Source organism: Neovison vison, chromosome 11, assembly GCF_020171115.1.
Source record: "Neovison vison isolate M4711 chromosome 11, ASM_NN_V1, whole genome shotgun sequence".
NCBI classification, from domain to species: Eukaryota; Metazoa; Chordata; class Mammalia; order Carnivora; family Mustelidae; genus Neogale; species Neogale vison.
Genome location: NC_058101.1, coordinates 142,578,579 through 142,606,289, shown reverse-complemented (window position 1 = coordinate 142,606,289; position 27,711 = coordinate 142,578,579). Strand labels below are relative to the sequence as shown.

The following is a 27,711-nucleotide window of genomic DNA, read 5'->3' as shown; positions in this document are numbered from 1 at the left end:
TGAATATCTGACCAAGATATTCATAGACAAATGACAGTTTATTATTCTCAGCAACAGCAGCAGCCAGAGTATCAGCATTTGTGTTTGTACTTCTAAGCCCCAGTTCCACACACTGACTCAGGTCCAGGAGACAGAAACACAGAATGTTACACAAGAGGAAACCTGAGCTTAGGGCCCTAGAATCTTTTACGATGGCCAGTAGGCTTGATAACATTTGCCTCAAAGGGAGATATTATTACTATTATAGTAGACAGGAAACAGCCCTTCAAATGGAGACACTACTATTTCCAGAGCTGTGTGTTACATAAACATCTTTAAAATAACAGTACAGGGGTGCCTGGGTGGCTCAGTGGGTTAAAGCCTCTGCCTTCAGCTCAGGTCATGATCCCGGGGTCCTGGGACCGAGCCCCGCATCGGGGCTCTCTTCTCGGCAGGGGGCCTGCTTCCCCCTCTCTCTCTCTCTGCCTGCTTCTCTACCTACTTATGATGTCTGTCTGTCAAATAAATAGATAAAATCTTTTAAAAAAATAACAGTACAGTACAGAACAAAAGCATTTGGTCCTTCTACGTGCAAGACATGCAGAAATGTGAGAGAACAATGGAGAATTATCTTCCAACAATCACAAAGGTTTCTTCTGCTTGCATGAAATGCAGAAATGTGACAGGTCAATACAGAATTCCTTCCAATAATGAAGAGATGTCTTATTAAAAAAAAAAAAAGTGTTACAAAACAAAGGTAAATAACAAGATGGAAAAAAAAGAATTTATCACATATGAAAGAACAACAATAGAATTAAAGGCTAACTTTGTATCAGAAAACCTGGAGGTCATGTGACTTATTCAAAGTATTTTTAAAAAATCAAACAAGATTAAATAATGAATGCTGGAACACTGAAAAGAAATGAAATGAAATAAAATAAAATGAAAAAAAAATCAAACAAGAAGTTCATATGCAGCTGAAAACTGAAAACACTCTAGGAAAAAAGTCTGGTAGTTCTGCAAATAGTTAAGCATAGGTTTAACAAATGACCCAACAATTCTTTTATTAGGTATATAACCAAGAGAACTGAAAATTTAAGTACACACATTCATAGATATTTACAATATCATTATTCACAACTGCAAAAAAGTGGGAACACCAAACTGTCCATTCAGTAGGGGAATGAAATGTGGTATATCTATAAAATATTATTCACCAATAAAAAGGAATACAGTACTGACTCGTGCTATAACAGATGAATCTTATAAACATGTAAAGTGAAATTTGTCAGTCACCATATATACAGACCATATATATTGCAAATTGCATTTGTATGCCATGTTCAGAACAAGAAAACCTACAGAAACAAGACTGGTTGGCTAGGACTAGGGAAAGAGGAAAATAGAGGATGACTGATAATGAGCACAGATTTTCTTTTGGGGTGATAAAAATGTTCTAGAGTTAGATTATGGTGACGGTTGCACAATTCTGAGTATATTAAATATGATCAAAACTGTACACTTTAGACAGGTGATCTGTATGCTATGTGAAATACAAGCATCTGCCAGGGCTTATAAGATATATAATATTATATGTAACAATACAATCACAAATGGCACTGGAAATAGAACTATATTAGAGCAAATTTCCTACATTTTACTGAGATTGTTATTAGTAATTGAAAATAGGTTATGCTAAATTAAAATGTATCATATAATCCTTATAGCAACCAACAAACATTTAAATATATAACAAAAAAATCAGAATTAAAATGGTACACCTAAAAATACTAGTTCAACACAACAACAAAAAACACATTATATATTCATATATAAAACAAATAGCAAATGACTGGTGCAAAGCCAAACACATTAATAATTAAATTTATTGTGAATTGACTAAACAGAAGGAGGGATTGATAGAGTAGTTAAAAGAGCATTACATAACATTTTGTTGCCTACAAGAGAGACATTTCAAATAGATTGATGGTAAAAGCACAGAAAGGTAGTATGCAAAGAGTAACCATAAGAACCAGGAAATATTAATATACAAAACAGACCTGAAAAATAATGATGTACTATAATGAAAAAAGTCAGTAAGAGGAAAATATTTAACAATACGTATGCACATACCAACAGAGACCCAGTTAGGAAAACTGGACAGCCATATGCAGAAGAATGAAACTCGACCATTTCTTTACAACACACACAAAAATAGACTCAAAATTGAGGAAGGGCCTAAATGTGAGAAAGGAATCCATCAAAATCCTAAAGGAGAACACAGGCAGCAACTTCTTGACCTCTGCTGCAGCAACTTCTTGCTAGACACACCCCCAAAGGCAAGGGAAATAAAGGCAAAAATGAACTATTGGGACTTAATCAAGAAAAAAAAGCTTTTGCACAGCAAAGGAAACAAATGACATATCAGATAAAGGGTTAATGTCCAAAATCTATGAAGAGCTTATCAAACTCAATACCCAAAGAGCAAATAATCCAATCAAGAAGTAGGCAAAAGACATGAACAGATATTTCTGCAAAAAAGACATCCAAATGGCCAACAGACATATGAAAAAGTACTCAATATGACTCAACATCAGGGAAATATAAATCAAAACCATAATGAGATACCACCTTACAGCAGTCAGAATGGCTAAAATTAACAAGTCAGAGAAAGAGGAACACTCCCACAATGTCGGTGGGAATGCAAACTGGTACAGCCCCTCTGGAAAAAAAGTACGGAGGTTCCTCAAAAAGCTGAAAATAGAGCTACCCTACAACCCAGCAAAAGCACTACTGGGTATTTACCCCAAAGATACAATGTAGTGATCTGAAGGGGCATGTGCACCCCGATGTTTATAGCAGCAATGTCCACAACAGCCAAACTATGGGAAAAGCCCAGATGTCCATCGACAGATGAATGAATAAAGAGTGAGATACACACACACACACATATGCATATGCATATATAGATATATACAGTAGAATACTACTCAGTCATCAAAAAAAATGAAATCTTGCCATTTGCAATGACATGGATGGAACTAGAGGGTATTATGCTAAGCAAAATAAGTCAGTCAGAGAAAAACAATTATCACATGATCTCACTCATATGTGGAATTTTAAGAAACCAAACAGAGGATCATAGGGGAAGAGAGGAAAAAATGAAACAAGATGAAATCAGAGAGGGAGAGAAACATAAGAGACTCTTAATCATAGGAAACAAACTGAGGGTAGCTAAAGGGTAGGGGAGTGAGGGGATGGGGTAACTGGGTAATGGACATTAAGGAGGGCATGTGATGTAAAGAGCACTGGGTATTTTATAAGACTGATGAATCACTGAACTCTACCTCTGAAACCAATACTATGTTATATGTTAATTAACTGAATTTAAATTTTAAAAAGCACTATGACCTGTATTTACATGCACTTAACATGAAAAAATACTGTAAACTATGAAAAAATAAATAAAAAATTTTTTCATTAAAAAAAAAAAGACCCAAAGTACACAAAATAAAAACTGACAGAATGAGAGGAAGCTGTAGTTGGAGATTTCAATACCTCAAATCTCAAGATAATTAATAGAACTAGAAAGTGAATCAGAAAGGATTTTTTGAAGACTTGAGGTTTGAATGATACCATCAACCAACTAATTAACCCAAGTGATATAACACATTAAGTGATATAAACCAACCATTAACCTAAGTGATATAAACACACCATGCAATGATAGTATATTCTTTTCTAATATATTTGGCACGTTCTCCAGAAAGACCAGGAACTAGGCAATAAAGGAGTCTCAATAACTTTAAAAGAACTGAAATCATTTAAAGGAATTCTCAGATCACAGTGGAATTAAATCAGAAATCAAAATGGAAAGGTAACTGTTAAACCCCAAATATCTGGTTATTAACACAAAATAACCCATGGGTCAACTTAGTAATCACAGGTAAAATAAGTGAGCATTTTGAACTCAAAGTCAATGCAAAAAAGCATGTAAAAATTTATGGAACAAAGTTAAAAAATGCTGTGTTAGAAATGTACAGCTGCAAATACCCATACTGGAAAAGTAGGAACATCTCAAATCAAAAAGCTTGCACCTTAAGAAACTAGGAAAAGAAGAGTAAACAAAACCTAAACAATGAAGGATGGAAATAATAGAAACAAACAGAAATCAAAGAAATTGAAACAGAAAAAAAGAAAAGCATCAATTGAAAAAAAATGTGTTTCTTTGGGAATTTTCCTCAGGAATGACAGAAGGAACATCACTAACACCTACAAAAATTAAAAGCACTACAAGAGATTATTATGAACAACTCTCTGCCACACAATAAATAAATGGATAAATTCCTACAAAATTAATATTTCCACATTTGACACTTAAGTAACAGAATTATGTGAAGAGCCTATAACAAGGTGTGTGACTGAATTAGTAATTTAAAATCTTGGCACAGAGAAAATCCCAGGCTTGGATACCTTCATAGGTGAATTCTATAAAACATTTAAGGAGACCCAAATAGCAGGACTATACAAATTCTTTCAGAAAATAAAGAAGCAATTCTCATCTCATTTATTGAGGCTAGTATTATCCTGACGCCAAGCCAGACAGACAAATTGTGAGACCACTATAATCAACTCATTCATAAAAACAGACCAAAAAAAAACCCATAACAAAATATTTGCAGAATGAATGCCACACATTTTAAATAATTATACATTATGACCAAGTAGATTTCATGTCAGGAATATAAAATTTATTTCATGCAGAAATATCAATATAAAATCACCATATTAACAAAGAACAAAATCAAATGATCAATTTATAACACAAAGAAGGAAACAATTGTCAAAATCCAAGATATATTCATAACAAAAACTCTACTATAAACAAACAGGAGAGAACTGCAGAAACTTGATACAGAGCAGCTACAAAGAAGTTTCAGCTAACATAATACTTAATAGTAAAAGACCAAATGCTTTCCCTCTAAAATCAAGAATCAGGCAAGAATGTCCAATTTCACTACTGCTTAATAGCATTCTAGAAGTCCTAACCAGTACAATACAGCAAGAAAAAGCAATGAAGGACATCCAGACTGGAAAGGAAGAAGTACAACTAACAATTGTTTTTCACCATCAACTTAATTCTATATGCAGCAAAGGCTAAAGAATCTAAAAACAAAACAAAAAAACTAAAAGTAATGAATAAGGTGAGAAAGGTTACAGGATATAGGTTCAATACACAAGCATCAACTACACTTTTATGAACTAATAATGAACAACCTGAAAATGAAATGAAAGAAAGAAATTCCATCATATATAGTAGCTTCAAAAAGAATAAACTATACAGGAATAAACTTTTTCTTAAGTGTAATGCTTATATACTAAAAACTCTGCTAATAAAGAAGAGCTGAGTAAATAGAGTGATATTATATGTTCATGGATTAGAAGCCTCAAAATTAACACACTTCCTAACATAATTCCAGCAGGCTTTTTTACGGATATCAATATGCTGATTCAGAATTTATATGGGAATGTAAACAATCTAAATTAGCCAAAACAATTTTGAAAAAGAATATAAAAGAATTAACCTGCCCAATTTCAAAACTCATTACATTTCAATAAAAAGAATACTGTGACAATGTCATAAACTGATAAGGAAATCAATGGAACTAAAATGAAAGTCCAGAAATAAATCCCTGTAATTCCAGTCAACTTATTTTCAATAACGGTAATACGACAATTTACTAGGGAAATGGTGAATTTTTCAACAAATAATCGAATATTAACATGCAAAAATTGAACTTAGGCCTTTATTTCACTCCATACAAAAAAAGTAATTCCGAATGAATCAAAGACCTATATATAGAAGCTCAAACTATAATATTCCTAGAACAAAAAAATATTATTTATAGAAATAAAAAGTCCTTAAGACCTTGTATTAGGCTAAAATTTCTTCAAATTGACAATAAAAACATGATCTCTAAAAGGAAAAAATAAATTTTACTTATATCAAAATTAAAATATTTTGCTCTTCAATGAAAATGAAAGGACAACTAAAACTGGCAGAAAATATCTGCAAATCATTCATTTGTATAAAAATTCCCTGACTTTCTAATTCAATGAAAAAATCTCACTCCAGAAATTTTCACCTATTGCTCCTACATCAATTTCCCCACTCACCACCATGAAACTATAGTCTTGCTCTCATTTTTAAAAACTATTTCCCTTGACTCAGTTTCTACTTTACCCACAAGCTACCTCTCTATTTTATTTCTGCTCCACTTTGTAGCAAAACTCCTCTAAACAAATATTTATAGACATTCTCTAATTCCCCCTCTCATTTTTTTCTTCTTTTCTAAATGCATTGCAAATGGGCTTTTTTCCACATTACTCTCCCAAAATTAACTCGTATCCAAGTAAGAAACTGCTTCTATGCCAATGGTCATATCCAGTTGTCATCCTACAATCTTAAGAATTTCATCTACTCTGTAGACATTAAATACCATCTAAATGGTTATAACACACAAATTTATATCTCTAGCCTAGAAAAATAACTAGTCAACCCCTATATAACATTGCTGCAAAGAGATTGACTAGAGGTCTAAAAATTAGACCTTCCAAGACTAAACTCCTCACCGTCCCTAATACCTGTTTATCCATAGTCTTTTCCCTCCTGGTTCAAAGAAACACCATCTTCTCCGCTGTGCAGGCCAAAAATCTTAAGAGTAATACTAGACTCCCAGCTTTCTCTCAAAACCCACATCAAATGTGTTAGTATATCCTATAAGCTCTAGCTCTGAAACATATTCAGAATCCTACTACTTCTTATCTCCTCATCTATTACTATCCTAGTCCTCACCATTATGCTTGACGAGGATTACAAAAGCTTCCTAACTGACATCTTACTTCTGTCCTTAAATTTCTACATGTATCAGCCAAGGGTGATCTTCTTAATACATAAAACATACTGTCTCCCTCCTCTACTGCAATGATTCTGCAATGACTGTCATTTCCCACAGAGTAAGTTGCAAAATCGCTATACAAAATCTTATCCCTATGTTATCTCTCTATTCTCATATCTTACTTCTCTCTTCACTTTGATCATTTGTTTTTGCTACATTGTGCTCATTCCTCAAATATGGCAAGGAAGCTTTCATCTGTATAACTGTTGTTCCCCAGGACTGGAATGATCAACTCCTATGGTTAACTCCCTCAGGTTCTTGAGTTCCTTGCTTAAATGTCACTTTTTGATCAATGTGCTCTAATGTGACTAATCTTTTTAAACTGCAAATATGCCAACACTTTCTACTTCCTTCAAAAGTCTCCATTTTCCTCAACCTGCTGCACATTATCTTCTTCCACAGTACATATCACCATTCACATGTCACATAATCCAGTACTTATTTTATTGTTCATAACCAACCAATGACTGCTTAAAGTAACATCTACAAATAAATATATATGTACCTGTTTATTGCTCTATCCCCAGCAACAAGGGCAATTCATGGTACGTAGTGAATAATAAATATTGGCTGAATGAATAGATGAGAAAACATAGGCTAATAGAAGTAAAAGTACTTTCCAAATATAAAAGCTGAAACTGGAACCCAAAGCAAACTTTAAAGCTGATGCTATTAATCAAAAAGCTATGAAGCCTTATCTATTAAATGTAACAGTAACTTGTGTAATCATGGGTGGTTATGCTGAGTAGAGCCTATACTAATAAAAATTGGCTTTTATAACAAGCTTTCTATTTTAAAAAGGGCAAGAATATTCTTTAAACAAATAAACCCTATAAATGGTAGAGAATCTGTTCGTGTTTTACATTAAGTAGAACAAATGCATATTTGATCAAGGGCTCTAACTACCTCTTATTCTATATATAAACTCAATACCTCAGTGTTGAAATTCAGCCAAAGAGTAATTTAGTTTTTTGAAGATTAAGCACTTTGAAATTTCAATAGCTATATTATTAGTCATTCACTCAGTGAGAAATATTTCTTGATTTTCTATCATTTGCCATACTCATGACTGCAACTTAGCTCTCTTCCTCATATGAATCACAGCAAAAACCTTACTACTATGCCGCCTGATTTCATTCAGGTCTCCTCTCCAACAACCCACCCTAAATATTTCTGTCAGTTACCTTTTCAAAACCCAAATATCATATTCCTTTGCTTGAAATACTCCAAGTTTTCCACTGCCTTTAGATTAAAGTCCAAATTTGTTACAATAGGCCTTTTATGATCCAGATGTCCAATTCTTATCCAGTAATTCAAATACACGAACACACAACTTGAATATTATGCCATATCATGGTGTCTTCAGATATTCTATTTCCTCTATTTGGAATGCTTTTCTCACACACAGCCTCCAATTTATCATAATCCTCACTTTTACATCTATAAGACTAGCCCTACTCATCTTTGAAAATACATCACCAAGATGGCAACATACATTATTTGTGACCTCACTCCCCCTCACAAGAAAAACAACTAACAATTACTCAGGAACAAGACACCACTGAGGGAATTCTAGAACAAAAGAATGGTGCTAGAGTACCCATTACACTACAGAGAACTAAACAAACTGCACTAGGAGGTGAAGAGAAGCACCATGTGGTTCCTCAGAACTGCTAACTCCTCCGTCACTGTAAAGAGAACCTAGCCTGGACAACCAGACCCCAGCTGGCCTTGTGGGAGCCACTACTCTAATCATACCCAATGAGGATTGCAGGAGAATTTGCATGACTCAACCACTGGGAATCTGAGTGTGACAAGGAGTGGGGAAGTGCTTGCAACAACCAACACAAAGATATTGGCCGATGGAGTTACGCACCTGTAGAGCCCAAATAATACTCCCAACCAGCAGCTTTGCTCATCTGCAGAACCAAGTCAATGGCACTCCCTAAGCAGGCAATTTGGCAGGATGCATATCACTCAACTCCAGTCCTCAAACAAGGAGGTTTACCAGCACTAGAGACTGGTTTGCCCTCACCAGGGCAAGGAGCTGAGTCACACACCCACATATTGTTAAGAGCATTTCCCGGCCACACCTGACAGAGATGCTGGTGGGAAGACCAGGAAGCTATGTAGCCCGGAATGCTTGAGCAGAGAGGTAGGCAGGCAAAACTAATTGTCCCCAAAGAAAAGCCAGTACCAAGTATGGAGGATTCTCTTGCTAGGAATGGGCATAGGGATTCATTCATAGCCAAGGAGAGCTCCAAGTCATTCCTTGTTTGGGAAATTAAGAACTACATGAAGCAACCCCTTACATTTCCACCTAGGTGAGGGAGCTGAAACATTACATACCAGCTATTATCTCCCAGCCCCATTTCACCAGAAGGGCTGGCAAGAACAACCTGAAAGCTGTGCAGCCCCATGGCACTCAAGCCAAGAGAAGGACAAGAAGAGCCCAGAGCTGGCAATGCAAAGCCAGTGCATGTGGGTAGTGGATCAACATGACTTAAGACAATAAACAAGGGGGGCACCTGGGTGGCTCAGTGGATTAAAGCCTCTGCCTTCAGCTCAGGTTGTGGTCCCAGAGTCCTGGGATCGAGCCCCGCATCAGGCTCTCTGCTTGTCAGGGAGCCTTCTTCCTTCTCTCTCTCTGCCTGCCTCTCTGCCTACTCGTGATCTTTGTCTGTCAAATAAATAAATAAAATCTTAAAAAAAAAAAAAGACAATAAACAAGGAACTTTTCCGACTTCAGAGCTACTTGAACCACTGATCCAGGCAAGGGAACTAACTTGTAGCCCAACTCAATAATGAATACAATCTCCAGCCTGCCTGATTAGGGAAACTAACCATGGTACATGGGAAACTTCAGAGTCCATCCAACAACTCCACTTATATACACACTTGAACAGACAGCACAAACCATGGCTTTCCCTGTCTGCAGAATAAAATCTGTGGCCTCACCTGAGCAGAGAATTAGGTGCATACTCTTGCCTGATTTGGGTCCCCAAACAAAGAGTCACAGCCCTGGGTCCCAGTCTATTGCCCTGTGAGGGCAAAAATAATTCATAGTTGCATCTACCAGTGACCACAGCACTCAGTCCTAAGCATCTAGCAAACCTAACCACAAAATTCAAGTAATCACAGAGCCCATTGTATAGACTCACTTTGGAGGGTATCAAGCCGGAAGTCCTATCCAACTGTTCTCAACCAGAACCACACTCCAAACAGCTGCCTCATCCAAAAATAGATGATAACAGAAGGCCACACCTGGCCAAGAATATTATGATTAGACACACCTAGAAACCAAACTGAGGTAACTGGTGAAGATACGTCTCAGCCAAAGCAAACCTGCAAAGTCTGAAAGAAGAACCTAACCACTCAACTATACCAATGTAAGGAAATCTAAGATCACAAAAAAGCAGATAAATATGACACCCCCCAAGGAAATTAATAAAGCTCTAATAATTGATTCTAAAGAAATGGAGATCTATGAACTGTAAGACAAGGAATTCAGAGTAACAACTTAAAATTTAATGAATTACAAAAACACATATACAGACAACTGAACAAAATTAGGGAAACAATGCATGAAGAAAACAAGATCAACAAAGCAATAGAGAAAAATTTAAAAAATGAACAAAATCTTAAGGATGAAAATTGAGTAACTAAGCTGAAAGATTCATTACAGTTTCAAAAAGAGATTCAGCTACATAGCAGAAAGAATCTGTGAAATGGGGGATAGGACATTAGAAATTATCCAGAGAAACAAACAAAAAGAATGAGAAAAACTGAAGAGAGCATATGAGACTTATAGGACACAATGAAAAGAAACATTTCCATTATGGAATTCCAGAAGAAGAAAAAGAGAAAAGAAAATATATTTAAAGCAATAATGACTAAAACCTCCCCAAATCTGGGAAGATAAATGGACATCCAGGTCCATGAGGCTCAATGAACTCCAAGTAAGTGGAACCTGAAAGTACAATGAGATAAATTATAATTAAATTGTCAAAAAGAAAGGCCAAAAAAAAAAAAATCTTAAAAGCAACAACAGAAAGAGAGATGTTACATACAAGGGAATGCCCATAAAAATATTGGTGAATTTCTCAACAGAGACACTTCAGTCCAGGAGAGGATGGGATGATATATTCAAAATATTGAAAGGAAAACCTCGTAACAAAGAATAATATAGCAAATGAAGCTATCCTTAAGAAGTTAAGGACAGATAAAGACATATAAAAGAATACAGGGAATCCATTACCACTAGACGTGCCTTATAAGAAATGCTAAGGGGAGTTCTTAAACTACCAAAAAAAAAAAAAAAAAAAAAAGCCAATTAAATTAAATTAAATGTAGCATAGTGTAAAACTGACTGGTGATGGTAAATCTACAGTCAAAGTCAGATTCTGTAATTTGGTAAAGATAAGGCATAATTGACATACAACTCTCATTTAAAGGTTTCAAAAGTAAACAGAGTAAAATAATCATAACTACAATAATCTGTTATTCATTACACAAAATTAAAATATACAAACTGAATACCAATAAATCTAAAATGTGAGTGGGAAAAGAAATTAAAAATATAAAATTTTTAAATGCTACTGAAGTTACGTTTAAAATAGAGGACTATATTGGGGTGCCTGGGTGGCTCAGTGGGTTAAGCCTCTGTCTTCGGCTCAGGTCATGATCTCAGGGTCCTGGGATCGAGCCCCGCATCGGGCTCTCTGCTCAGCAGGGAGCCTGCTTCCCCCTCTCTCTCTGCCTGCCTCTCTGCCTACTTGTGATCTCTCTCTGTCAAATAAATAAATAAAATCTTTAAAAAAAAATAAAATAGAGGAATATAATTTTAAGATATTTTATGTAACCCTCATGATAACCACAAAGAAAAAAACCTATAGCAATTACACAAAAGAACATGATAAAGAAATCAAAGCATACAGGTACCAAAAGACATCAACACACACAAAAAAGGTATCAGTTTAAGAAACAAGGAGCAACAGAACTACCAAACAACCAAAAGAGAAATATCAAAATGACAACAGTAAGACCTTACCCACCAGTAAGTACTCTAAATAGAAAAAGATTTAATTCTCTAATCAAAAGACATAGCATGATTGAATGGATTAAACAAAAACAATCCAAGGATAAGAAACCTAACAGACACTTGCTTTAGCCTATAAAGACCTACAGAATGTGAAAGGATAAAAATAATCACTTCATGCAAATAGAAATAAAATTAAATTAAATCAAACTAAAATAGAAAATAAAATAAAAGCAAGGTAGTTATATCAGACAAAATAGACTTTAAAAATAGTTAAAGGAGACAAAGAAGATCATTACATAATGATAAAGGGGTCAATCAATCAAGAAACTGAAACAATTATAAATATCTATAGATCCAACATCAGAACACCTAAATACACGAAGCAAAAAATAACACAGATCAAAAGGATAAATATATAGTAATACAATAATAGCTGGGGACACTAATATCCCACTCTCAATAAAAGATAAATGATCTAGACAGAGAATCGTTAAGGAAACAGCTAATCTGACCACTACAGATTGAAAGGACCTAGCAAACATATAAAGAACATTCTATCCGACAATAGAAGAATACACACATGTAACATCTTCAAAGATAGACCATACACTGGACTATAAAATGGCCTTAGCAAATCCAAGAAGACTTAAATCATGCCAGTTTATCTTCTCTGACCACAGGAGCACAGAACTAGAAATCCTAGAAACAAAAGGAAAACTGAAAAATTCACAAACACATGGAAATTAAACTCCACTTTTCTGAACAACCAATGGATCAATGAATAAATTAAAGGAGAAATTTAAAAGTTTGAGAAAAATGAAAATGGAAACACATCAGAACTTATGATATACAGCAAAAGCAGTTCCAAGAGGTAAGTTCATAGCAACAAATGCCCACATTAAGAAGCAAGAAAGAAGGTGCCCGGGTGGCTCAGTGGGTTAAAGCCTCTGCCTTCAGCTCAGATCATGATCTCAGAGTCTTGGGGTCGAGCCCCACATCGGGCTCTCTGCTCAGCAGGGAGCCTGCTTCCTCATCTCTCTCTGCCTGATTCTCTGCCTACTTGTGATCTCTGTCAAATAAATAAATAAAATCTTAAAAAAGAAGAAGCAGCAAGAAAGATCTCAAATAAACAACCTAACGCAACACCTTAATGAACTAGAAAAAGAACAAACCAAGCACAAGGTTGGCAGAAAAAAGGAAATAATAAAAATTAGAGCAGAAATCAATAGAAACAGCGAATAAAGAAATAATAGAAAAGATGAACCAAACCAAGAGTTGGTTCTTTGAAAAGATAAAATTGGCAAACATACACGTAGACTAACCAAGGTAAAAAAGAGAAATGAAGGGGCGCCTGGGTGGCTCAGTGGGTTAAAGCCGCTGCCTTTGGCTCAGGTCATGATCCCAGGGTCCTGGGATCGAGCCCCGCATCGGGCTATCTGCTCAGCAGGGAGCCTGCTTCTTCCTCTCTCTCTGCCTGCCTCTCTGCCTACGTCTCTGCCTACTTGTGATCTCTGCCTGTCAAATAAATAAAATCTTAAAAAAAAAAAGAAAAAAAAAAGAGAAATGAATATAGATGCAAAAGTTCTCAACAAAATAACAAGAAACTGAATTCAGCAGCACACTAAAGGACCATTCACCATGATCAAATAGGACTTAAGCCAGGATGCAATAATGGTTTGACATATGCAACTCAAGCAATGTGACACATCACATTAACAGAACAAAAGAAAAAAAAATCATATGATCATCTCAATAGTTGCATAAAAGTCATCTGAAAAAATACAACATCCATTTGTGATAATGAAAATTCTTACCAAATTAGGCACAGGAGGAAGAGATCGCAACATAACAAAGGTCTTATATCACAAACAGTTATCAGACACAACAGTGAAGGCTGGAAACTTTTACTCTAAGATTAAAAAAAACACAAGGGTGCCCACTCAACTGTTCCTATTAAACACAGAATTAAAATTTCTAGCTAAAGCAATTAGGCAAGAAAAAAAATTAAAGGTATCAGAATTGGAAAGGAAGAAGTAAAACTGTCTCTATTTGCAGATTACATGATTTTATATAGAGAAAATCATAAATACTCAACCTAATAAATGTTAGACTTAATCAATGCATGTAAGTAAAGTTACAACATACAAAATTGACAAAACCAATAGCAGTTCAGTATAGTAACAATGAATTTTCTGGTGAAAGAAATAAAGAAACTGATCCCTTTTACAATATCATCAAAAATAATAAAATAATAATAATAATTAATAATTTTTTAAAGACTTTATTTATTTATTTGACGGAGAAAGATTACATGCAGGCAGAGAGGCAGGCAGAGAGAGAGAGGAGGAAGCAGGCTCCCTGCTGAGCAGAGAGCCAGATGCGGAACCCGATCCCGGGACCCGATCCCAGAACCCTGGGATCATGACCCGAGCCGAAGGCAGCGGCTTAACCCACTGAGCCACCCAGGCGCCCCTAATTAATAATTTTTTAATAAAAATAATAAAATACTTAGGAGTAAATTTAATCAAGAAGGTAAAAGATCTCTACCCTAGAAACCACAAAACACTGATGAAAGTAATCAAAAAAAAAAACACAAATAGAAAGGTATCTTGTATTCACAGACTGAAAGAATTAATATTGTTAAAATGTCATTACTACCAAAATTCAGCAATCCCTATCAAAATTCCAGTATCACGTTTTACTAAAATTAAAAAAAAAAAAAAACTCCTAAAATTTATATGAAACAACCAAGGATCCTGAACAGAGAAATCTTGAGAAAGAACAAATCAGGATGCGCCACACTTCCCAATTTCAAGCCATATGAAAAACTATAGTAATCAAAACAGTTCGGTACTAGCATAAAAGCAAATAAACAAATAAAACAGAATCAGGAGCTGAGAAATAAACCAAAGCATTTTATGGTCAACTAATATTTGACAAGGGAGCCAAAATTACTCAATGGAGAAAAGACAAGTCTCTTCAATAAATGGTGCTGGGATATTTGGACATTTACAGGTAAAAGAACGAAACTGAACCTCCATCTTATGCCACTCATAAACATTAACTTGAAATGGACTAAAGAATTAAATGTAAAATCTGAAACCATAAAGCTCTAGAAGGAAACTTAGGAATAAAATTCCTGGACATGTTACCCGGAACATGACTTCCTTTTTTTTTTTTTTTTTTTTTTTTTGGTAACACCTCAAGCACAAGCAACAAAATAAAAAATAAAGAGTGTGACTACATCCATCTAAAAAGCTTCCCTTCAGCAAAAGAAACCATCAATGAAATGACAACCTGTGAAATGGAGTATTTTCAAGCCAATACATCTGATAAGAGATTAATATCCAAAATATATAGAGAACTCATACAACTCAAAAGCAAAACACACACACACACACACACACACTCTCCAACTTAAAAACAGACAAACAACCTGAATAGATTTTGGTTTGTTTTTCCAAATTAGATATATGAAAGGCCATAGATACATTAAAAGATGATCAACATCACCTGTCATTAGGGAAATGCAAAGTAAAACAACAATGAACTATCACCTCACACCTACTAGAATGGTCATCATCAAAAAGATGAGAGATAACAAATCTTGTCACAGATGTGGAGAAAAGGGAACATCTGTGCACTCTTTGTGGGACTTTAAACTGGTACGGACACTATGGAAAACAGCATGGAGGTTCACTGAACAATTAAAAAGAGGACTACTATCTGACCCAGCAATTCTACTTTCAGAAATACACCCAAAGGAAATGGAAACACTCAAAAAGATTATCTACACATCCATTTTCATAGCAGCATTATTTACAATAAGCAAGACATGGAAACAAATTAAGTGTCCACTGATATATAGACAAAGAAGCAGTGGAAAAGACAGAGAAGTAAATAAATATAATGGAATATTATTCAGTCATTAAAATTGAGGAAATCTTTTTTTTTAAGATTTCATTTATTTATTTGATAGGGAGAAAGATGGCAAAAGATGGAATACAAGTAGGGGTTCTGGGAGAGGAAGAAGCAGGCTCCTCACTGAGCAGGGAGCCTAATGGGGGGCTCGAACCCAGGACCCTGGGATCAGGACCTGAGCTGAAGGGAAATGCTTAACAACTGACCCACCCAGGAGCCCCAAAAGTGAGGAAATCCTACCATACGCAACAACATGGCTGGAACTAGAAGGCATTTTGCTAGGTGAAGTAAGTCAGACAGAGAAAGACAAATACGACATAATCTCACTTACATGTAGAATCTAAGAAACAAACAAAAACCCAACTCCCAGAAAAAGACATGAGACATATAGTTAGCAGAGGCAGAAGAAAGAGAAAGGCAGACTTGAAGGAAGGTGGTCAAAAGGTACAAACTTCTAGTCACAAGATAAATAATTACCAAGGATATAATGTACAACAGGATGACCACAGCTAACACTGCTATACAATATACAGGAAAGCTGTAAAGAGAGTATATCCTAAAAGTTCTCATCACAAGGAGAATTTTTTTTTCCTTTCCTTCATTCTTTTATTTATATTGTATCTACATGAGATAACAGAAGTTAGCTGAACCCACTGTGATAATGTCACGATAAATGTAAATCAAACCACCCTCCTGTATATCTTAAACTTATACAGTGATATATGTCAGTTATTTCTCAATAAAACTGGAAAAAATTTTAAAGAAGAAGAAAATTAAAAAAGAAAATACCTCTGAAGAATCATGAACCTTGGGGGAAGTTTTACCTAATTCTTCCATACTAAACTATCAAGTATTTCTTTTAACATGTATTTACATACTTCTACAACAGAATTTAGCAAAAGGCGTTATAATTACAGACTTATTAATTAGTTTCCAATACTAGCATGTGAGCATGTATGTGAGCATAATGTCAAGTGAAGTTATCCCTACTCTCTTTGCCCTCTTCTGTAACATTAATGAGACAGATGCTGGATTCCTAGTTACTAGTTCAAATCATCCCCAAAGTGATAGCATCAGTCTCAACACTAGCCAGAACACGATAAAGAAAGATTTCTAAACAACAATTTTGCCTAAAATACAAATTCAAATGGCAGCTACACACACCTTTTAATCCATACCCTGGGTCTTCAGTCCAATTAATCAATTATTAGCTCCCACAAAACAGACTCAAAGTACTCCACTCACCATTTCCTCAATTTACTTTTACCTTTTAATTCTCTCACTCTCTTCAATCTATGTTCTCCTTGTAGCCTTCTTTTCATTCTGGACTTGTTTCACTTTTCTTTCTTATTACTGAATTTCTTTTCCTTGAATTCTTCTATCTTTAAATGGAAACCTTAACAACTTTCTCAACTCTCTCTCTTTCTCATTACTTTGCAACACAGAACAAAACTTGTTCTCCCATTCTTTTATGATCAGGCCATGACATAAGAGAGATAATACAGACATCTAAATCTAATTATTGGGCTCTACAAATATAATTAAATTTGAAGGAACTCCAAGTAAGTATTCACTTTCTTTATACCTGCTAACAAATCATTACTATTACTTTTGCCAAATTCAGCCTTACCTACCAAAAAATAAAGATCAGAACTTTATCATCAAGCATGTAACCATGAAGAAAACAATAATTAAATAGACACATTTGTAAAAATTAAGCTCCATTACATTACTGACTGCAAAAACAATACAGTACCCCAAAAGGTCAGTTTCAATGGCAAAAATATGGTAAGATTTACCAGTAAAACATAAATGGATATAAAAATAGGTTACCTTCCTTCGTTGACAAGTTCAATAAAAGCAAGGCCTGCATTCTTCTGGATAGAATTCTGCCACTCCTAAAGAAAAAAAGAAGAAAAAAAAAGCAGAAAATAGCTGAAAAAAATAACAGATTATTTTTTTAAAACAATTATGAAAAACATCACCTGTATCAATTTCACATCTCACCTCTTAAAGGAAAAGTTTGGTTAAACATGCTGCCTACTGAAGGCAGCCTGGTGAACACATGAATGGTTGACATTCAAAACTAAACTAAACAAGTTAGCAAAAATTTGATTCTATATAAACCAAAAACCCTATCTATATATACATATTGCCCTTTTTGTCCTATACCATTATATACTACTAATTCAACTAAAATATTGGGCGTTGGAAAGGAAGCCAGCACAGACCAAGGAGAGAGGTTTTTGTTTAAGAAAAGAGATGCATCACTTCCCCAAATGAGGGGAAGACAGAATTAGATAGTTTGCTACACAATAAATAGCACACATTCTACCACAAAAATCGATGATTAATTGAAAAAGAGGAAAGATCAGTGAATCTGGCTAGACTGCTTCTGAGCTGGAAAACTACAGTTCACTAGACTATGAATTAGCAGAAGATGGTACAAATCTATTAATTATATTTTTTATGAATAATTATCCACTAAAAAGCTTAGGTAGGAAATAAACCAATAAAGTATGTATAAATGGGGTTTTTTTGGAAGATTTTATTTATTCATTTGAGGGAGAAATAGAGTGAGCGAGAACACGGGATGGGAGAAGGTCAGAGGGAGAAGCAAACTCCCCACAGATTTAGGAGCCTAATGCAAAACTCGATCCCGGGACTCTGGGATCATGACCTGAGCCAAAGGCAATTGCTTAACCAACTGAGCCAACCAAGTGCCCTATAAATGAGTTTTTTAAATTGTCATCTCAAAACATATATAAATATGTAAACATACAACTCAAAATATATACAATTATATAAAGTAAACATTAATCCATCAGGCTGGGCCTACATGACTTGAAAAGCAGCCAGAGTTGAGAATGGTCCATGCATGCGCCCATATGTGCATGTATGTGTGAAATGTTGCTAGAGTTGAGAAATGGCAAGGTATGTATGTGTGTGGGTATGGATATGCACATGTATATCTATTTTTAACTATTGATATTTAAATTAATTTTTAAATATGTAGAAATATATAATCTCTATGGTCCTTAAAACTAAGGAGCCCCTTACATTCTACCTACATAATATCCTACATAATACCTACATAATATCCATCAACTGATCCTTTTTTGTTCCTTTATAAACTCAAAACAAAAGACAATGCTGGGGTACTTACCTTTACTACCAAAAATATTCGTATGTTCTAAATGTAATACCTTTTAGAGTCTGAAAGTCCATGTATATTCATCCCTGACGACTACTTTGTGTTACTCCAAAATTCCTTTTTCTCAGCATCATCCTTTTCCTTCTAATTTCTCCTTTCATCCCTAATTTTGTAATGCTTTCTTTCATGTTTAGGAACCCAAGGTGGTCCTCAGGACTAAAATGGCTGCATACCACTATTTTATTATTATTAAGGTTTGGGGGTTTTTTTTCCCTAAATTTCACTCAGTTAACATACAGTGCAATATTGGCTTCTAGAGTAGTATAAGGTTCTACTTTATGAATAATATCAATAAAAACACTAATAGAACATATACAGAATGAAAAGTAGATATAAAATCACTCAGAAATTTGACAGTAGTAATTGGCTAGATCTAAAAGAAGATAAAACAATGTGTTGTTAAGGAAAGAGCAATGAACAAGAAGTCATGAGATCTACATTCTCACAATGATTCTGACATGAAGAGGTTATGACCATGGATAGATCATTTGACATCTCTAGGTCTTAAATACTCTCTTTAAAAATTTCTTTAAGCTATATTATTTTATGATTCAATAATTTACAAACATTTAGATTTTTTTTTATTTATTTATTTGACAGAGAGAAATCACATTTAGAAATAAATGACTCATAAGCCTCCAAACTATACTCTTTCAAAATTCACAATTGCCACCCAACTGAAACAATAAAGATCTTATATTTCTCTCACTGAGGTAAAAACAAATAAAAAATAATAGAAATACAAAAAAAAATAGAGGGGCGCCTGGGTGGCTCAGTGGGTTAAGCCGCTGCCTTCGGCTCAGGTCATGATCTCAGAGTCCTGGGATCGAGTCCCGCATCGGGCTCTCTGCTCAGCAGGGAGCCTGCTTCCCCCCCCCTCTCTCTGCCTGCCTCTCTGCCTACTTGTGATTTCTCTCTGTCAAATAAATAAATAAAATCTTAAAAAAAAAATAGAAATACGTTTAATTTCAACTGTTTTCCTTCCAGCAAAATAAAATAAACTGACAAATAGTACAGAACAATCAAATTTCATGAAGTATATCCCTGAAAGAAGAATATGTGTGACATCCTCCACCCCCTCAGAAGCAGGAAGAGGAAAATAGAAAAAAGCAGAACCCTAAGGTAAGGTTTTTGATCCTGGTGCCGAGGATCCCACACCTTACTTTGCAGGCACAGAAAAGACGGATAGATATCTAGTCTCAAGAAGTTGTCCTAAATCTAGTAATGTGCAGGAATAGTAGATGGAGACAAATACAATGGTCAAATGGACCTTTAAAATACCCCTGAAATATCTTGTGCCACAGAAAGAATCAGAAAACTATTTCACAGAGATGTACAGGAACAGGGACTTTGAGGGGATGAGGAGAACACAGCTGTGACCTTTGCTGACAGACAGCAGGAAATCAAAAGGGATGATGACACCTCAAAGGATGCCATAGTCAAGGAACAGAAGCATATGCTCACTTCTCAGCTCTTATATCCAACATAGCACTCCCAGCAAGCCACTTAGAAATTTGATATAGCACCACATTATGAGGAGGCAAGATCTTAAACTGTCTTGAGTTTTCATTTAGATCACTTAACCTGAAGGAAAATCTGAAAATGAAAATTAACCTTAGTTAAACTAAAGAAGTTACTTTTCTTGCTAGGGGGGGAAAAAACAGAAAAGAGAAGCAAGAGAATATAGTATATAATTCTTCATTTTATTTTAACAAGTATTTACTGATAGTAGTTTTTCTCAAATCCATTTTGACTAAAACTGCAACAGGTAGGCATTTTTACTGTATAGGTCATAGAAAACTCAAAATTCCACATGGATGAAATAGATAACAGCAGAGACACTTAAATTTTAAGTGGACAGAAAACATCAATTTATTTTCATTAATGTATACAAACTGATTTTAATTATAAGGTAAAATCAGGACTATGCCATTTATATTTCACAAACACTTTAAACAGCATCTAGGTCAGACAGAACACCAGTTCAAATTACTACAACTACAGAAAATTCACCATCTAAAAATTTTTGTGACCTGAACTCGAACTGGTTTGTCACACAAAATATTTTTTTCTTTTAAATTAAAAGCAAATTAAACGTGAAGGACCATATAAAAGTAGACAAGTCCAATTTTTATAGACGCTCAGAGACATAGATTTATTATTACTACTATTACTACATTAGACTTTTTGCTTTCCCAAACATCATCTATAAACCCGTATTTGTTAACTTATAATCATTGCTATCTAATCACCTGGAGTAAAACTTTTTCATTAGTTAAAAAATTATTAGACAATATAAGAAAGGAAATGAAAATAGAAATCTTATTTACGCTTTTGGGTATTGTTACAAAAATCTCACAATTCTCAAAGACATCATTGCGTGTTGTCTATAATCCATTCCTAAATGTAAATTATTAACATTTAACATCACATAACAGCTACATAAATACATGCTGATAAGAATTAATAACTCCATGGTATTATAACAACATTGCATGGTGACAGCTGATAGCTACACTTGTGGTGAGCCAGCAAAATGTACAGAGTTGTCAAATCACTATGCTGTACACCCAAAACTAATAATACTATGTGTCATCTATACTCCAATTAATGAATAACCCTGATTAAAATAATAAGTCCATAAGAATAGAAAATTAAAATTTTTAATAAACCCAGCTGTTAGTCAAACCCAACAAGTTTTCTTAATACTAATACTGTCTACAATCTTTAAGGAAGTTGCCAAAACTGAAAAGAAAATTCATTAATCATGCAATCCTAAAGCATTTTTCTCCACTTCTGAGGCAATTATCAAAGAAGGTGTTAGGCTAAACAATGTCATAAACCACAGCTCAATATAACCTTTGGTGAGTTTTAATAGTTGAAAGAAAAGCTTAATGGTTATCATCTTACATGATCATTTCAATATTTCATCACAGTATTTACAATTGTATAGTGATGCAAAATGCTAGTACATTTAAAGGTCTTGGTTATTCTTTTCCCAAAGGTACTGGTGAAAAACACGTTAAAAGCCTCAAATCCAACCACTAATGCAACTAAGTAATTTCAAAACACATTTCAGCACTTTGGAGAGGAAGGACTGAAAGCACAAGTGAGTCAATAATTTCATACCTGTTCTAAGTTGTATTTAATTGACTATCACTTCCTAAGGCTATAATTGTTGATTAGTCCATTTTTACTAAAATATACTTTTAGCTTACTAATGCTCTTAAGTCATGCAACATCAACAACAAAGATAATATATATTAGTGAAATTCATTAAACAAATATAATTTTCCAACAAATTTCAAATATATCCTTTTGATGGTAAAAGTCTTTTCTTAGGGTTGGGGAAAGAAAAAAGAAGAATTCATTAACCAAATTAAGTCTATTCCTACCATCAACAAACAAATATAAAGAAAAAGGGCACCAAGTAATGTGCTATGTATTAATTTGTATTATTTTAATACAATTCTATCTTCTTTAAAGTAAACTTGACAGTTCTATATAAACTCAATAATCTCCAACATATTTTTGTGTTTTGAATTACTATATAACTTATCTAGATTTTAAAAGTAATTTCCAAATATTATCATGTTCTAAAGTAAATTAAGTCAGGCCACAAACTGTCAAGACAGACTACATATACTCCAGGCTACCACCTGTTTTTTTGTTTTTCTTTTTTGAGGGGAAGGGGAAAATCATCAATGCTGACATCAATTGTAGTATCTATTTTATTCTGGTAGACTAATTATTAAACTATCTCTTACACACCCCCCCTCCAAAAAAAGAGAGAGAGAGAGAAAGAAAGGTATATAATTAGTGACTTACAGAGTAAAAGTTAAGAACAAAATAATAAAAAAATAAATAAATAATAGATAATAGCATATGAGAGAGGGTAAAAAATGTCTCTACAACTTGGAGAAAAATCAACTCAAGGAAGCAAATCAATGCTTGCTGCAGAACTCTAGAAAGGCCAAGTTGAAGTCACTGAGTACATATGAAGATGTTGAGAAACAGGGATAAAAACAGTTTAAATGAATGAATAGTAGTATATAAAACACAGAATTCCAGACCCTCTCCCCAAACTTTATCCCCACCACAGTAAAACATTAAGTTTACTTTTCAGAGAAATCAACCTCTGGATACTGTAAAAAGCCATACTGTAAAAATCAAATAACTTGAATGGATACCTACTCAACTATGCAGTGTAAGACTTCTTCTCTGAGGAAAATGAGAACCCATAATATTTAAGGGTCTACCAATGGCAAAGACAGCTCATTCATCACCAGTAGACAACTCACACACAGTTCCATGGATTGTTTGTGTCTTACACTTAAAGATGAGCAGATAGCAAAGGATTACCAGTCATTACAGGAAGACTCATAAAAATGACAGACACCAAAGAAATAATCGGGGGGAAAAAAGGACTCACAGAAAACAGAAAATATTGTTAACGGGTATAGAGAGTAAGACTAAAGAAAAATACAATTTATATAATTAGAAATAAAATATTTCATGTAAAACAATCAGGGCAGAAATTCTGTCAGAAATTCTGTATTATTCACTGGTATCTCTCTGCCCCCGTACTAGAGTTCTTCACAGAAAAAGAACCAATAGTATGGAGATAAAAATTGTATTTAACTTAAAGAAATGGCTAACACAATCATGAATGGTTGAGTTCACAAGCAGAACACCCAGGAGAGCCAATAGTGTAGTTATACCCCATGTCAAAAAGCCTAAAATTCAGGAAAACCAAAGGTGTAATTCCAGTCTGAAGCCAACAGGCCCAAAACCCAGAGAGAGTCAGTGTCTCAGTTCAAGTCCAAAGGCAGGAAAAAGTTGATATCCCAATTCCAAGGCACTCAAGCATGTGGAATTCTCTCTACCATGTGGGATGGTAAGGCGTTTTGTTCTAGTCAGGCCTTCAACTGACTGGTGAGGCAGACCCACATCAGGGAGGCAATCCGTCCTGTTCAACCTACCAACTTAAATGTTAATCTTATTGAACGAAAAATACAGAGTAATGTTTGAACAAATATCTAGACAACCATGGTTTAGTCAAGTTGACACATAAAATTAACAATTAAAGCTCTTACTCCCCCCAACAATAAGAACAGCAACAAAGGCAAAAAAAAAACAAAACAAAACAAAACAAAAAACAGAAAACTAGAAAATGCTCTTAGAAATTAAAAGTATTTCGGGGCACCTGGGTAGCTCAGTGGGTTAAAGCCTCTGCCTTTGGCTCAGATCGTAATCTCAGGGTCCTGGGATCTAGCCACACATCAGGATCTCTCCTCAATGGGGAGCCTGCTTCCTCCTGTCTCTCTCTCTGCCTCCCTCTCTGCCTACTTGCAATCTAAAATCTTAAAAAGATCTAAAATCTTAAAAGAAAGAAAGAAAGAAAGAAATTAGAAGTATTTCAAATAAAAATTTTAAAAGTACTGGAAGATGTTGAGCAAGCCTCTTAGTAAAATAAAAGATAAAATGAAGAAAAAACAGATAGAAATGGATATGAAAATCAGAAAATTAATTCATATAGTTCAACATCTAACTAACAGGAGTTCTAGAAACAAAATCAGAAAAAACAGAGAGTAAGAAAATTCCCTAAAAATAATTCAAGAAAATTTCTCTGAACGTAAGTACATACTTTTTCAGACTAAAAAGGTTTACATAAAATACCAAAGATAATGAATTTAAAAGATGCACCCACACCAAGGCATAAGGCAGGAACAACCATTTTTAAGATAATAAAAATACTGAAAGCTACCAGAGAGAAAAAATTTGGAAAGATTATAATTTTTAGCCCTTAATACCAATATCCAAATAAGCTTCTGATCAAGTTTGAAAGTTAAAATAAGAGAAAAGAAGTTTCACATAGGAAAGTCTAAAAAATTCTACCCCTCATCCATTCTTTCTCAAGAAATTACAAAGGAAGTATCTCATCAAAATTAATACACCCCATTATCATCCTCCATAACTGCTCAACTTTATTCTTCTAATGACATACTTATTACTCACCAGATTTCATTTCTGCCTTTCCCTTTTTTTAAGTTCTCTACTATATTTCCAGTGCTATAACAGTGACCAGTACCTTTCAAATTTGAAGGTCACTGTGGGCAGAAGACAGACACTGCAGCTTAAGAGGGAAGAGGAAAATTCTGGGTGATAATAAACCTCCAGATAACAGCTTTCTACAGACCAAAAGAGTAACCTTAATCCAGACTGGAAGAGAAAAATAGAGAACTACAGGTACTACACCTCTAAGAAAAACATTTGAATCAATAGATAATAGGTGTGTTTGATCACACTGGCACAAATTTTATGATTCCAGTGGAAAATTTAGAAACAAATATTTGGTAGATACAGAGAAACTTTGCAAAAAAATAGGAAATTATTAATTCCAGAAAAAGAAAATGAAAGTGAGACAAGCAAGTGAGAGGGAGGGAGGAAAGGAGGATAATCCTGGTACATTTTGTAGTTCTGCTGTGAATACTTACATTGTCATAATAATGTAAATGATAAGTATCGTTTTAACAAAATATTATGATGTAACTGTACTAGAAACAACAGAAAATATGAAGTGGAAAGAAAGAACAATATAAGAAATCCAATAGTCATCTTCCATAGAAGACATTACCAGGTAATGTCTAAAATAGAAAAATCAAGAAATAACTATTAAATCATTTACAAATATGAAGATAAGTGGCAGAACTCAACAACTAAGATTTAGTGAATGTGGCTCCTTCCAGAAAGTAAGAACCAAAGGAGAGAGAAAAAACTGAGGCCGGGAAGAACTGTTTTTCAGTTTAAGTATTAAAATCGTATGCTGGGGCACCTGGGTGGCTCAGGGGATTAAGCATCTGCTTTCAGCTCAGGTCATTGTCTCAGGGTGCTGGGATCCAGCCCCGCACCTGGCTCTCTGCTTAGGGGGCAGCCTGCTTCCCCCCTACCCCTGCCTACTTTTGGTCTCTGTCAAATAAATAAATATATATATTTTTAAAAATCGTATGCTAACTAGACAATAGGTATTTATCCAAAATATTATAAAATATCTCTAAATAACTGAACAAGCATTCAAGTCTTACAAATACTTGAGGTATCAGAACTATGAAAATATAGGGCCACGTGGGTGACGCAATGGGTTCATCAGAACTATGAAAATAAAGGGGCACGTGGGTGGCACACTGGGTTCGGCACTAAATCTTAAGTTTTGGCTCAGGTCATGGTCTTGGGGTTTTGGGATCTGGCCCTGTGTTGGGCTGCGCACTCAGCACAGAATCTGATTGAAACTATCTCTCCCTCTCCCTCTGCCCTTCCCCACTCTTTCTCACTAATAAATAAATCTTTTTTTAAAAAACTATGATTATATGATCATATCATAAACCATTAATAATTATTTTTAAAGTCAATATTCTACACCCTATCAAATGAAATTAACTCTATCTCTACTGCTTTTGATCATAAAATATTCTTTTTTGTAAGCATTGATTCAGTGATTCCAATACAAATTAAACAGAGGAATTAAGAATAATTTAATAAAAACCTAAACTCATATAAAACTATTTCATTTTCCCTATTAAATATATAAAAATTTAAAGGCTTATGCTCTTCAATGAAATATCAATACTAATATTTTAAGATGTTACAGTTATACATGCCTTTGTAAAATAAATCAAATGGATTGGATATAGCTCCAATTCCCTAAGTAGATGACAGAAACACTAGTAGGAGTCAAGGGAGGAGGCCACAGAGGAGAGCTCAAATAACGAAGGGAATGTATTAACACAAAATTGAGAACCACATTATACACAGGACTAAAGGTCAAAACTAGAGAAAACTTGTTCATGGTCAAGATATAGTAATCTTAAGTGCTCAAAGTAAACGATCAAGAACTTTTCAACAGTGTTTGCGCTTTATGTCAGCACTCTCTCAACAGCTTATCTAACACAAATCCGAGTAACCACATACCAGGAAAAAGTATGGCATAATAGTAAAGGACAGGTTTTATTCCACTGTCTCTTAGAGGGTAAAACAAACCATTACCCGAGAAAGAATAAAATACTGCCCTTTGGAAAGTTTTCGTTTCAATGATATCTGTGAACATACACTTCTAAAATGCACATCTAATTTGTACAAATATTATAGCTCAGTTTATAAATGAAATATATATAAATATAGAGATAGATCACTACAGACTAAAGGAAAATAGAAAAGAAAAAGTATTAAAGTTGAATTGGCAAATGGTTCAATTTTACAATTGTTTATTAACAAATATTTCTAATGTCAACTATGAACAAAGAACTGAATATTTAGAACACATTTATTGGAATAAAGAATGCAAAAGTTTAAAAATCCAAAAGACTAAGATAACCATGAAATTAATTATGTAAGTACGATAGTTTTAAATTATTTGTAAATAATAAAAAAAATCATCTTACCATTGTGTTTAACCATACGTTAAATACATTTACAAGTCCCTTTAAAAATCTGTTTTTAAACTTTTTCAGGAAAAACATATTCTCCAGCCAATAATGATCCTTCAAACAACTTCCAAACTGGAATCAATTTAGCCAAGATCTTTTACTAATCAATACAGA

General features: G+C 34.4%; 1 protein-coding gene across 4 annotated transcripts in view; it reads right to left on the bottom strand.

Moving 5' to 3' along the window:
- Positions 1 to 27,711, bottom strand: part of LRBA (LPS responsive beige-like anchor protein) — a 731,946-nt gene that overhangs the window by 447,871 nt on the left and 256,364 nt on the right. For 3 of the 4 annotated variants that reach the window (XM_044224882.1, XM_044224884.1, XM_044224883.1), the window contains exon 35: positions 17,734 to 17,798. In XM_044224882.1, coding sequence (XP_044080817.1) covers positions 17,734 to 17,798 — 65 coding nt within the window. Of the gene's footprint in view, positions 1 to 10,099; positions 10,137 to 17,733; positions 17,799 to 27,711 lie in introns of those variants that run through there. The other variant, XM_044224885.1, reaches the window with a different exon arrangement.